Source organism: Podarcis vaucheri (genome assembly GCF_965113315.1).
Source record: "Podarcis vaucheri genome assembly, chromosome: 14".
Lineage (NCBI taxonomy): Eukaryota > Metazoa > Chordata > Lepidosauria > Squamata > Lacertidae > Podarcis > Podarcis vaucheri.
The window spans coordinates 29,118,406-29,131,224 of NC_138752.1; the positions used below are offsets into that span (position 1 = coordinate 29,118,406).

The 12,819-nt window shown below is 48.2% G+C and overlaps 1 protein-coding gene across 1 annotated transcript in view; it reads right to left on the reverse strand.

Annotated features, from left to right (window-relative positions):
- The window catches only part of RASGRF1 (Ras protein specific guanine nucleotide releasing factor 1), a 61,406-nt gene that overhangs the window by 18,399 nt on the left and 30,188 nt on the right, over nucleotides 1–12,819 (reverse strand). Inside the window, exons 6-12 of the mRNA XM_082199479.1 lie at nucleotides 10,415–10,494; nucleotides 9,953–10,146; nucleotides 8,697–8,806; nucleotides 7,266–7,384; nucleotides 6,051–6,211; nucleotides 3,365–3,428; nucleotides 1,099–1,235 (exon numbers count right to left, since the gene is read on the reverse strand). Coding sequence (XP_082055605.1) covers nucleotides 1,099–1,235; nucleotides 3,365–3,428; nucleotides 6,051–6,211; nucleotides 7,266–7,384; nucleotides 8,697–8,806; nucleotides 9,953–10,146; nucleotides 10,415–10,494 — 865 coding nt within the window. The remainder of the gene's footprint in view (nucleotides 1–1,098; nucleotides 1,236–3,364; nucleotides 3,429–6,050; nucleotides 6,212–7,265; nucleotides 7,385–8,696; nucleotides 8,807–9,952; nucleotides 10,147–10,414; nucleotides 10,495–12,819) is intronic.

Consider the following 12,819-nt stretch of genomic DNA (forward strand, 5'->3'; position numbering starts at 1 on the left):
GTAGACTCTGGAAAGCCCACCCATTCTCACACCTTAAAAAAAATATTATTAGTTTATTTCTTGCATTTTTCTCTGAGAAACTCAAGGTGGTACACATGGTTCTCTTCCTCCTCATTTAATCCCCACAACAGCCCTGTGAAGTAGGTTAGGCTGAGAGGCAGTGACTGACTGACAGTGATTTTCATGGCCGCGTGGGGATTTGAACCCTGGTCTCCCAGGTCCTAGTCTGACACTCTAGCCCAGGCTTCCTCAGCCTCGGCCCTCCAGATGTTTTTGGCCTACAACTCCCATCATCCCTAGCTAGCAGGACCAGTGGTCAAGGATGATGGAAATTGTAGTCTCAAAACATCTGGAGGGCCAAGGTTGAGGAAGCCTGCTCTAAGCAGTGCACCATGCTGGCTCAATTCAAAACTCCACCCCCAATCCCAAAATATTCTTATTCCAGATGGCCCAATCCCAATCCCAATCCCAAAATATTCTTATTCCAGATGGCCTGAAGATTATAGTCACACTGAATGATTCATTTGATGATGATGATGATAGTATTACTAAATTTATTAACAGCCTTTCACTAGCAGGTCCTAGGGTGGATTACAACATCTAAAATTCAACATTAAAAGAGTTTTAAAAAATCACAGCCACAGGAATTTGGGTCCCCAAAACACATATCTCAGGTCAGGTGTCAAAAGGCCAGGGCAAAGAGGCGAATCCCTAAAGAAATCCGTATAACAGAAGCCAGTGTGGTTTAGTGGTTAGGATGTTGGGCCAGGACTTGGGAGACCCAAGTTCAAATCACAAAGTTGTTGTGGGGGTTAAATAAGGAGGAGAACCATGTGACCCACACCTTGAGGTGAAAGGTGGGACATAAATGCAGTAAATAAATAAGAATAAAGATGACAGATGCACCTGTGGAAGGGATTCCGTTGCTTAGGGTCGGCCTCAGAGAAAGCCCTCTCCTGGGCTACACCCCACAACTTCTTTTGGATATTTTCCTTCCTTTATAGAGTGGCCTGTGGGGTGGGGGTGTGCCTCACCCCCCAATCCTCTGGCACCTTGATTTGGGTAGCTCCTCCTCCCCTGGGCTTGACTCCGCCTTACCTGGCTGATGTCACTGGTCCAGGCTGCCTTTTCCTGCCTGGATGAGGCCACAAGGATAACTGTGTAGGATGGGCTGTCTTTTGGCTCCACCACAATCTTGAAGTCAAGATGGTCTATATCTTGCCCGGATCCTTTTGCTTTGGAATCGAGAGAACAGAACAGTGAGACAATTTGTGAGGGTGAATTACAGGTTGACGGTGGGTGAGCGTAACTTTGGGGGTGCAAACCATAACTGCACTGGGCCCCGCCTTGGTGCAACGCCAAGAGGGTGGCACAGTGACTGCTGCATTTGTGAGCAGCATCAGGATCAAACCCTCCTCAGCTGTTTGTGGGAGAGGAGCCGCCATCTCTGCCGCATTTGCATAGCTCAGTCTTCTCTGGCAACTCCAGGCTCAGTCTCTGCTCAGGGACCATCTGTGATTCCCCCCACACTGGAATTTAGTCATTCTTCAAAATATAACTTCACAGATACAATTTTTAACCACTTCATAGGCCAGCTTCAATTAAACTGTGGGGTGGGGAAAGCAGAGCATCTACTTTGCATGCAAAAAGCCCCAGGTTCTTCTTTTTTAAAATTCTTTTATTTCATTTAAATGCCTTTTAATAATTTTTCTTCATGTTCACAGAAGTTTCACTGACCAATTTATATGCTTAGGGTCCAGATGCAATGCATATTGTATAAAAGAGAGCACTTATTGTTCACCTTGCATGAATTAAACCTACATACAGTACCTTTTAACTCTAAAGACTTCTGCATAACATTTAGACAAAGCTCAGACACACAGCATGCCTAGCCCTCATATAGGTATTATTTTTCCTATCTTTCATTTCTTTACTTCTCCCTCTCCCCTTGAAATGATGGAATACTTTATTAGTCTTGTTTGTTATACGTCTCTCTCTCTCTCTCTCTCTCTCTCTCTCTCTCTCTCTCTCTGTGTGTGTGTGTGTGTGTGTGTGTAAATTCCTGGGTACATTCCTTGGTGATATTTCCAGGTGCAACAGCTGGGAAATATCCTCTGTCTGAAAACCTGGAGAGCCACTGCCAGTCTGTGTCAGCAATATTGAGCTGCTAGATAACCAGGAGTCATTTGACAACCATCCTTCTTCCAACCAGCGAATTCTGGGAATTGCAGCTCTGGGAGGTTTATAGGGGTCTCCTAACAACTCCTGGCATCTTAACAAACAACCCTTTGCGGGATTCTTTGGGGGAAGCCGAGGCTGTTTAAATTGGTACAATACAGTTTCGAATGTATAGTGCAGATGGAGCAGATGGGAACAGCAGTGCACATAATTGCACATAGAAAATTCAAGATTTTCAGACCACATCTGCACCATAGTTGGATAAAGGTACTAAGAGATGAGACACACCCACCCCATTCCCCTCACAGAACTACAATTCCCAGAGTCATTTAACAACCAATATCCCCCCCTCCCCGGTGAAGTCTTGGAACCATAGCTCTAGGCAGTAAATTGGGGTCTTCTAATAACTCCTAATAAGGGACGTAGGTGGCGCTGTGGGTTAAACCACAGAGCCTAGGACTTGCCGATCAGAAGGTTGGTGGTTTGAATCCCCGCAACGGGGTGAGCTCCCGTTGCTCGGTCCCTGCTCCTGCCAACCTAGCAGTTCGAAAGCATGTCAAATAGTGCAAGTAGATAAATAGGTACCGCTCCGGCGGGAAGGTAAACGCGTTTCCGTGTGCTGCTCTGGTTCGCCACAAGCAGCTTAGTCATGCTGGCCACATGACCTGGAAGCTGTAAGCCGGCTCCCTCGGCCAATAAAGCGAGATGAGCGCCGCAACCCCAGAGTCGGCCACGACTGGACCTAATGGTCAGGGGTCCCTTTACCTTTACCTAATAACTGAAGAGAAGACTCTCTGGAGAAGAGAAGACTCCCTGGAAAAGACCCCAATGTTGGGAAAGATTGAGGGCACAAGGAGAAGGGGACAAGATGGTTGGACAGTGTTGTCAAAGCTACTGACATGAGTTTGACCAAACTGCGAGAGGCAGTGGAAGACAGGAGTGCCTGGCGTGCTCTGGTCCATGGGGTCATGAAGAGTGGGAAATGACTGAACAACTAAACTACAACAACTTTCAGCACCCTTACCAAATTACAGTTCCCGGAATTCTTTAGTGGAAGCCATGACTGTCTAAAGTGGTGCGGTACTGCTTTAAATGTGTCGTGTGGATGGGGCCAAAGTTTGCAGGGGGCAAGGAAGGAGGCTCACTCTGGTTTGTAGACTTTGCCTAAGGTCTGAGTAGTACTTACTGTCCTCATCGGTGCTCTCTGTGTCTTCCACCAGGGTGCAGTCAATGAGGGAGATCACGCCATTCTGGAATAAAGAAAGAAGCATGAGGAGGAGGCCACTCGAGAGGAAAGTTCTTACCACCCTGTTTCTCTTCCAGGTCTTTCCTCCCACCTGGGGAGGCAGGGGAGGGGCAGGAGGTGGTGGTGCCTAGTGAGACCTGCCTCTCTAGGTTTGGATGTTATAACTTTCTGGCTACATCAGTCATGATGTCAAGTCAAATGCCAGACCAAGTTCAAGGTGTTACTATTAGTATATAAAGCCCTTAGCAACTTGGGACCAGTTTACCTACAAGGTAGTCTTGCCCCATAGACACCCTTCAGTTGGCAGAATTGGCACTACAGTACAAGGCAATGACAAAGAGCCTCCGCTGCACATTAGCAAATCACTGATAAATGTATCTATGTACTGGCTCAATGGGAAAACTTTAGAAATTCCTAAGAAATCACATCATATCAATATTCTCAGTTCCAATGGCATTTAGGACCCAGGGAAGTGAGGTATAAGGGGAGGGGTGAGTTAGCCCACCATAATCTCTGAGATGTACAGTCACATCTGCAGGGCCTTTCCAAGGCATCTTCATAACCTGTGATATCCTGCCCCCAAAGTGTCAAACAGATAAGCATCTCAATCACAATAGTGATAGTCAGGGCTGAAGCCAGGACAGGACAAAGAGGTGTATTTGACTTGACTCAGGGACCAGAGAACTGTAAATGCTTTCCTTTGTACTGTGATGGAGTACATGTGAAAGATTATATTTGAGTGACAGGGGCATGCCTGGATCTCTGTGACATATCTATGATGTTGTAAGGGAACTGCCATCAGTGCCGGAGGGAGAGAGCAAAATCCAGAGGGATTCCAGAGAGCGTCCCGGGATTGGGAGAGGCAGCACATCTTCTGGGGAAGAGAATCAGCGTAGCACCAGTGGAGAAGGGGGGCAGATGGGGGAAGCGGCGAGGCGGTCCCATGACTCCTTGCCGGGGACCAGCGGGGAGAGTAGGGGTCCTCCGCTGCCTACGCCCTCCTTGCGCAGAAGGCTTTCGCACAGAGAGAGTAGGAGGAGACTAGGTGTCAAAGAGCTTCTTTGCTGGAAGAAGTTTAAGAAACGCCCACTGACGGATTCTGCCAGCGATTGAGACAGCCACGGGTGAGTGGCTGTCCGGACAGAAAAGGTTCACTCAGGCAACCCAGCCAGGTGTTTGCACCGGCTTACGCACGAGCAACCCCTAGGACCATTACAGATGTCTTGATGATGCTTCTGGAAATGTATTATGGGAAACTTTGGGAAACTTTAAAGTACTGATGTAACCATTGTTCGGGGCTTCTCTCTGCTTCTTCTGTGTGGTAGTTTGAAGTCTTGTTGCAACAATAAAGATCAGGCCTACTGGGTGCAGTTTTGCTTCTATTTCCTGGCTGAAGTCTCTTGCTTGTGACCCCTGACCTGAACCTATGGGAGCCAAGGTTAGGCTATTGTGGGGTGCTCCAATGACTCCCTTATACCTCTTTTAGTATGGCAGCACCTACCCTTTGATTTCACCTGCCAGGGACATGAACAATTTGCACAAGGTCTTTAGTAGGTGTCTTGGCCAAGCCAGATTTCACCCTTTCCAGTTTGCGGAGTCCTTGCCTGGTTTATTGCAAGTTTTTCTTAGGCACAGCTCTCCACTCTGGACCAGAAATGTCTCTTATGCCCCATGTATGGATTTGGGTTTCCATTACTCCACCCACTGAATGTTTCTAAAGCTGTACTGGGGTGGGGGTGGGGGTTGATATGCGGTTTCTGACTGGGGCTATGCCAACACTATACAGTTAAAGCCCATTATTCCCCCCCCCCCCCACGGATCCTGGGAACTGTACTTTGTTCAAGGTCCTGGGAACTGTCACTCTGCAATGGGTAAAATACACTTCCCAGAATCCTTTGGGGAAAATAATGGGATTCAAATGTATGTGTTCACATGCAGCCTGGGGTTTTTTGGATATAAACTGTTCATTCACAAAGGTGATCGAAAGGGTGTCACGGTCCAGCTCAGGCCCCATTCCTGGGTCCACAGAGCCAAGGAACTCCACACTCAGCTTTCCTTCACAAGGTAGAAACCAACAGTGTAAAAAAGCTATGGCTGGAGATGTTCTGAAAGAATTGTGGAAGTCTCTTTCACGGGACATGCATGGCCTGCAAGAGGAGTTTTCAGGGAGTGACAGCAGACTGGAGCTTCTTCAAAGAGTGGGAAATGGATCCCTTTCGCACCTGCCAGCCACTCATTTTATTTGTATGCTGTTATTCCACAAACACAAAAATCATGCTCGATGGGACTTATGACAAGGAAAACAGAAAGGCATTTCAAAAGTAAACAGTGCAAAAAAAAAATGTCATAATAACAGAGCAAAACAACACAATGGCAAATATAATAACATATAAAAAGCAACATGGCGCTACTATAAATAGAACAAGATTACGCAAACAACACCCAGCACTCAATAGCAAAAATAACAAGGGAGCCTGACAGTTTCACCTTGGTCCTAGAGACACCCCTCCCATGATGTTGCTCACAGTCCCTCTCCTGCAGCAACTTCTTAGAGGGCTTCCGAGGGCAGAGGGAACCCACTGCCCTCCGCTGCAAAGCCGGGTGCCACCTGCTCCCATCCACTCACCTTGGTCAAGTGCAGCTTCCCACCTGAGCCTCTGGTGCAAATGATCAAGTGCTTGGAGAAGAGGAAGCACTGCCTCTCACCCTCCTTCCTCAGGGAAAGGGAGCCCAGGCGACCCCGCGTGATCTTCCCCTTCTCGGACATCGGCACTTGGATGAGGGAACCTAGGAGAAGGGGGGAAAACACTAGGTCACAGGGGCTGGGCACATGACATTCTTCCTTCCCAGGCACCACAGTCAGGAGACAGGCTGGGGCAGCAGGCAAGAGTCATTAGCTTGGCCCTGGACTGGATTGTCCCCTCTCACTCCCCAACAGAAGAGGAAGGCTCCTCAAGAGTAGGGGGAGCCAACCTGTGGTAATGTAGGAATCTCATCAGTCCCAGACAACACCTAATTAGCACCCCCCCCCCAATAAAGCTAATACAATTCTAGGCTGCATCCACAGAAGTCCTGTGTCCCATTCTGGGCATCACAATTTAAGAAGGATACGGTGGTACCCAGGTTTAAGAACAATTTGGTTTACAAACTCCACAAAACCAGAAATAGTGTCCCGGTTTGAGAACTTTACCTTGGTCGAAGAATGGAATCCAAACGGTGGAAGGGCACCGGCAGTGGGAGGCCTCATTAGGGAAAGTGCGCCTTGGTTTAAGAACGGTTTCGGATTAAGAACGGACTTCCGGAACGGATTAAGTTCATAAACCGAGGTACCACTGTATTGACAAGCTGGAATGTGTGCAGAGGAGGGTGAGTATGATGACCAAGGGTCTGGAAACCAAGCCTTATGAGGGATGGTTGAGAGAGCTGGGTATGTTTAGCCTGGAGAAGAGGAGACTTGAAAGGTGGTATGATAGCTATCATTAAATATCTTTTTTGATGGCAAGAGCTGTTTTGCAATGGAATGGACCACATGAGAAGTTGGTGGACTCTCCTTCAGTGGAGGCTTTTCAGCAGGGTTTGGGTGGCCACCTGTCATGGATTATTTAGCTATGATTCCTGCATTGCTGCATGGCCGTTGGGGTCCCTTCCAACTCTACAAATGACTTCTAACACAGCCAATGCTCAGGGGAATGATGGGAGTTGGAGTTCAATGGCATCTGGAGGGCACCATCATGGTCTGCCCCGACCAAAGGGGTGACTGGGAGTAGCAATGGCCTGGAAATGGTGCTGTGCTGAGAGGCTGGAAAAAGGCCACTCTGTCTCTCTTCTGCAGGAAAGCTACCTTGTCTGACAAATGTCTGGCTGGTGTCCAGCAAGATTTCACACCCCTCGATTATCATCCTTTCGATTGCCAAGTTCTTCCGAATGTTTTCTGTCTCGCTCACTTCGTCATGCATTATCCTATGGGAAGAGGGAAAAGGTCAGCAAAACGCCAACTGCGTTGGGACGGCTGCAGCTGATTTTATTTCCCCACCCCTAGTCCAGAAAATGGACCCATAGATTGGGGGGGGGGAGAACAGCACCTGGCACAGAGTTACCACTCAGCATAGTTCCAAGTGTAGCAAGCATTCCACCAGTTCAAGCCATTTGTGGCAAAGGGTTGACAGAAAAGCTGTTTTTCAGGGGAGGCGGCTGTTCTCTGTGCCTTCTCTCCACCCCAAGGAGAACAGAAAGGCCATTCGGGAAGAGGGGAGGTCACTCGCCAGACCATTCTTCAACCATTCATCTGCCTGAGGTGAAGGACAAAATGGCCCCCCTCCCATTCCATGGACAGAAGTTCATTGGACTGGATTCTATAAGTTGAATCTTATTTCAAGATGGGTGACAGCACCCTCCAGTGCCCCTGAGGGCAGCTTAGTAGAGGATGGCAGGCAGCCTATGTGGGATACCAAGGGTTCCTGCATTGCAGGTGGTTAGACTAGATGGATCTTTGGGTCCCTTCCAAGTCTATGACTCTCTGGTTCTATGATTCTAAGGCCTCTCAGCCATTCCCCACATTCCTAGCACCTGCTGCCTGAGACAGCTACCTCCCTCTGCCTAATGGTAGAGCTGGTCTCCATCACTTGGGCTGGAGGCGGAAAAGGGCAGGATGCTCACACCTCTCCCCCCCCCAATTGTACTGGGCTGGACTAGACCTTTGGATCCCTTCCAGCTCTACAGTTCTATGATTCTGTGATTCCTCCTCTTCCTCTGCCTGACCCAACAGAGCCCCTTTCCCACCAGCTGGTCTATCTCTGGCCCATGCAGCCAAGCTTTGGCCGGTGGAAGAGTCCCAGGTCTAACCAAAGACGGGGAGTCTCTTCGAGACCAACACGCCTTTGAAGTTTCTCAAGCAAGCTTGAAACTTCTCCTCGGGGATGTGTGTTTTCCCTTCTCAGCATTTTCTAAAATAGCATATGCTGCCTTGTCATCCTGCCCTTCACACATCCTGAACACGGTGTCTCTGCTGGAGTACAGATGGAGGCTTATTTTCCCCAATGTGATAATTATACAAAAATGTGAGAAGTTCAGCATTCATTAAGGTGCGGAGCTAAGCATGCTGTGGGGAGCTCTCTCCGTGGATGGCGACGAGTATTCAGGGGTGCACATACAGTCACGTAGCACCTGGCTACATTCTCGCCTTCCAGAACCAGAACCTCATGGCAAAATCTGAGCCCAAAATTCAACACACCACACCCTCCACCCGACAGCCTGAACTGCCAAATCTCCCCACCTGGAGAGCTCCTCCAACTTGGACTTGGCGTAGTCCAGGCTGTTCCTCTCCACATGCTCATGGGGCGTGTGAGCCAGGAGCTCGTGCAGCGTCAAGATGTACCTGGGGATCTGGGCGAAGAAGAGACAGGTGAGAGAGAGTAGAAGAACAATTCCGTGCAATGCAGAAAAGTCCACAGGTAAGACCTGCAAGCAGCAGGAGGAAATTCTGGGCATCTTCGATCCAAGCTATTTGGTTTATGCATTTTTTTTTGGAGCTGCCCTAGAATCCCCATGGCTGTTGAGAATAAGTGGGGGAAGCCCAGAATGGCCACTGGCAGGAGGTCCAAAATGGCATTGGCATTGGTCCAAAATGTCCGGAGAGCACCAGGTGAAGGAAGGTGGCTCTAGTTCACTCAGACCTCTTTTTTGTGTTGGGGGTGGGCAAAATGTATTGGGCCCCATTGCTCAAAAAGTGAGGCTCTCCAGCCCAAATGGCCACCCCAAGAGCAATGCCCTGATCTGCCCTAAACCAGCCTGTCACAAATATCCTGAAAGTCTCTTCAAATGTTAATAGGGTACTTAAGAGACCTGATTCAGAAAGAGCCAGGCTTTAAAAAGATGCCCTGCCGCTCTGTTCCATCCCAGCAACAGGCATAAGAGTCAGCTCCTAGGGACTGAGGGGTGTGCGGTTATTGGACTAAGGGGACTAGGCTAGTGACTAGTCCCCTAAATGTTCCGCTGGTGCCTCCTTCCCAAAGCCCAGGAAGCTTCTGCCTGGCTTAGGGAGGGAGGTGCAAGGCTGTGATGGGTTTAAGATCCATCCTGCCATCTTCCCAAAGCCCATCCGGCTTTTGGAAGGAGGCAGGAGGGCTCCAACAAACTTTCAGAGCCCTGGCACCTCCTTTGCCAAGGCTGGGAATCTTCTGGCCGATTTAGGGAGGCAGGCATGATGCTCACGTGCGTGACGTCAGGACGCCACAATGTCACATGCATGACTTTAACACCCCCCCATCCTTTTTGCAACCTAGCGCCTCTGGCCCTAACTGTTCCCCTATGAAAAATTTCACTGCACGCCACTGCTTCAGATCCACACCCCCGATAAAATATTTGATTAATTATGCAGGTGGGGCTTACCTGGGCCCCCCAATATTTTATTTAAGTTGGCATCCCTGGCACCAGGGATCTACACTGGAATTTCTCCTTGCACTTGGGCAAGGAGAGAGAGGCTGTCTTGGGCACCCCCTTGTGACAGACACCTGCTGCTTCCTCCCACACCTGGAACATGGGGTATGTCAGGAAAGTTTCCAGCGTCCGCTCCTCGCAGTCCGGCTTGGCCTCATAGTGCTTCAGCAGCTTGTCGAAATCCCTGTTCTGCTTGCAGTGAGCCAGGATCTGCAGGCTGTACTGGTGGTTCCGGACAAACTCCTGGTAGATGTTGAGCATCGGCAACAGGATGTCAAAGAGGTCAGCTGTGAGCAAAGAGGCGACAGTGAGAAGCGGCGGGGGTAGGAGATGCAGCCAGCCCCTGTTTACTCCACCCTGGAGCCTAGTGGGCACAGGATATTGGCTGGTTGTTGTAGGGGTATGGAAAACCAGGGGGTGAGGGCATGGAATGCAGCATCCGAGGAGAGGTCGTGGCGGAATAGGAGCAACTCTGCGCGGCAACATTTTGTTGTGGTTGACACTTGTCCTCCTGTTGAACCAGGAAGAGAATGAAGAGCAAAGAGAGACACTCACCCAGCACCAAGGTTGGCCAGCTGGAGATGCGTGCTTTCAGGCCCTGGTAAAAGATCTGGTGTAAAAACATGATCGTCTCACTGAAAGAGAAAAGAAAATGAAAGCCATTGTGTTAGGCATCCTCCTGGAGCTCCCAGGGTTCAAAAAGTATGGGGAGTGAGTCCTCAGTTCTTAAGAATGAACCTTTTATTCTCTGCAAACACAGGGCTCCTAGTGTTATGAGAGAGGGAGGAAAACTTATCTCTATCCACTTTCTTCACGTCAGGCATAATTTTATAAACTTCTATCATGTTGCTTCTTACTCCCCTTTTCTCTAAACTAAAAAGTTCCAAATGCCACAACCTTTCTTCATAGAAACCCCCATGATCAGTTAGGCTGCCCCTTTCTGAACCTTTTCCAACTCAACAATATCCTTTTCGAGGTGAGGTGGCCAGAAATATACATGGTAGTCGCAACATGGATTTGTATCTTCTTCAGCAAACCTGCTCAACTGGGCGCTGCTGGCCTCCTTCCATTTGGACAAGCCTGGTGTTAAGTTGTGGGTGAACATATCAGATGACACAGCGATTCTTCAAACAGCTCTTGTTCATTCACAGGCCAGAACAGAAGTAAACTGAAGGGTTCAGCCAGTCTGCTTATATAGAGCTCCACTACAACGTAACTGTAACAACTTTATGTAACTATCCAATCACTGAATGTTACTTTCGATCCCTTATTTGCATATGTGGACCTGAACTATCTACAGTATCCCCCTGCTGGCCCAGGGTGAGAACTTCAGTATATAACACCTGGTCTTGCTTCACACAGCTCAGAACACCTGTGCACATGTTTCCATGTGCTTTGTCTGGGCACAGGTCTCTTCATACAAAAAAGGGGGGGCAGGTGGGAAGAGATAACCAATAACGCCTTTCATCTGATACTGGTTCTCACTAGCCCCTGACTGTCAGCAGAAGAATCTGGCAGCCAGTAAAATATTTCAACAGCAGCTCAGAGTGAAGCGTTGCCCTCTTCCTTCAAACTGAAGTATCACTTCTGCTGTCCATTCATTCCCACTATTGATCCCTGCACTCCTGGGAGAGAGGAAGGGATTCTTCAGCCACAGAGGGACTAGGATGGGCAGACTGCTGTCGATCTGCAGGACACGTGGAAGTGTGGATACCAGCCAAGCAATTATCCTGCCTTGTGGGAAGGTGGCAAGAACAAACTGCTCTGTTGTGTTTCTGGTGATGCCATCCATGGCAGATGTTCAAGCACTTATCCAGTGAGGAAGGTGGCTCACAGATACTCGCCCTGCATCCAAACTACAGTGGTGCCCCGCAAGACGAATGCCTCGCAAGACGGAAAACTCGCTAGACGAAAGGGTTTTCCGTTTTTGAGCTGCTTCGCAAGACGAATTTCCCTATGGTCTTGCTTCACAAGGCGAAAACGTCTTGCAAGTTTGTTTCCTTTTTCTTAACACCGTTAATACAGTTGCGACTTGACTTCGAGGAGCAACTCATAGAATGCAGTGTACATAGTAGCCTTTTTTGAGGTTTTTAAAGACTTTGGTGATTTTTGAAGCTTTTCCAAAACTTCTTTTGCAGCCATTTGGTAAGTTAAGCTTTTAAAACTTTTTTTGGGGGGGTTGGATTTTGGGTTGGGGTGTTTGGAATTCAAGGACTTGGTGTTGGGAAGGGGTTTTCAAGAATCTGGAAGCTTTTGTGTTTTTTCCTGCATTTTTATGATTTTCTGTGACCATTGGGCCACTCTGCTGTTTTTTTTAAAAAAAATCTGGGTTTGAATTTTGAAATGCTCTTTACAGTATGTGTGACTTTAAAGAGCACTTAATAAACTCTTGTTGTACCAAATTTGGCTTTGTTTGGACTTTTTTTGACCATAGGAACGCATTAATTGATTTTCAATGCATTCCTATGGGAAACCGTGCTTCGCAAGACGAAAAATTCGCTAGACGAAAAAATTCGCGGAATGAATTAATTTCGTCTTGTGAGGCACCACTGTATACTGTATGTTTAAAGCACACTCACCCACCAATAATCATGGGAACTGTTGTTTCTCCTTACAGAGCTGCAATTCTCAGCACCCTTAAACTACAGGTCCCATGATTTGAAGCACATTTTTCCCATCTCAAAGATTTTTGGGAGCTATAGTTTGTTAAGGGTTGCTGGAAATTAAAACGCAGTGTGGGGTAAACTACAGGGCCCACAATTCTTTGAGGAAAAGAATGTGCTCCAAGTGCACTTTAAAACCAGGATGTCTATGCAGCCTAAGTCCGCTGGGGGTCACCACAGAGTACAGGAAAACAGCAGAGTCCTAGGAATGCATGTTTGGGAGGTATATTTTAGTACAGCACTGATCGAGAAGGATGTGTTCTGGAGCTGCAATGTGGAGTTTTAAAGTGCCATCGT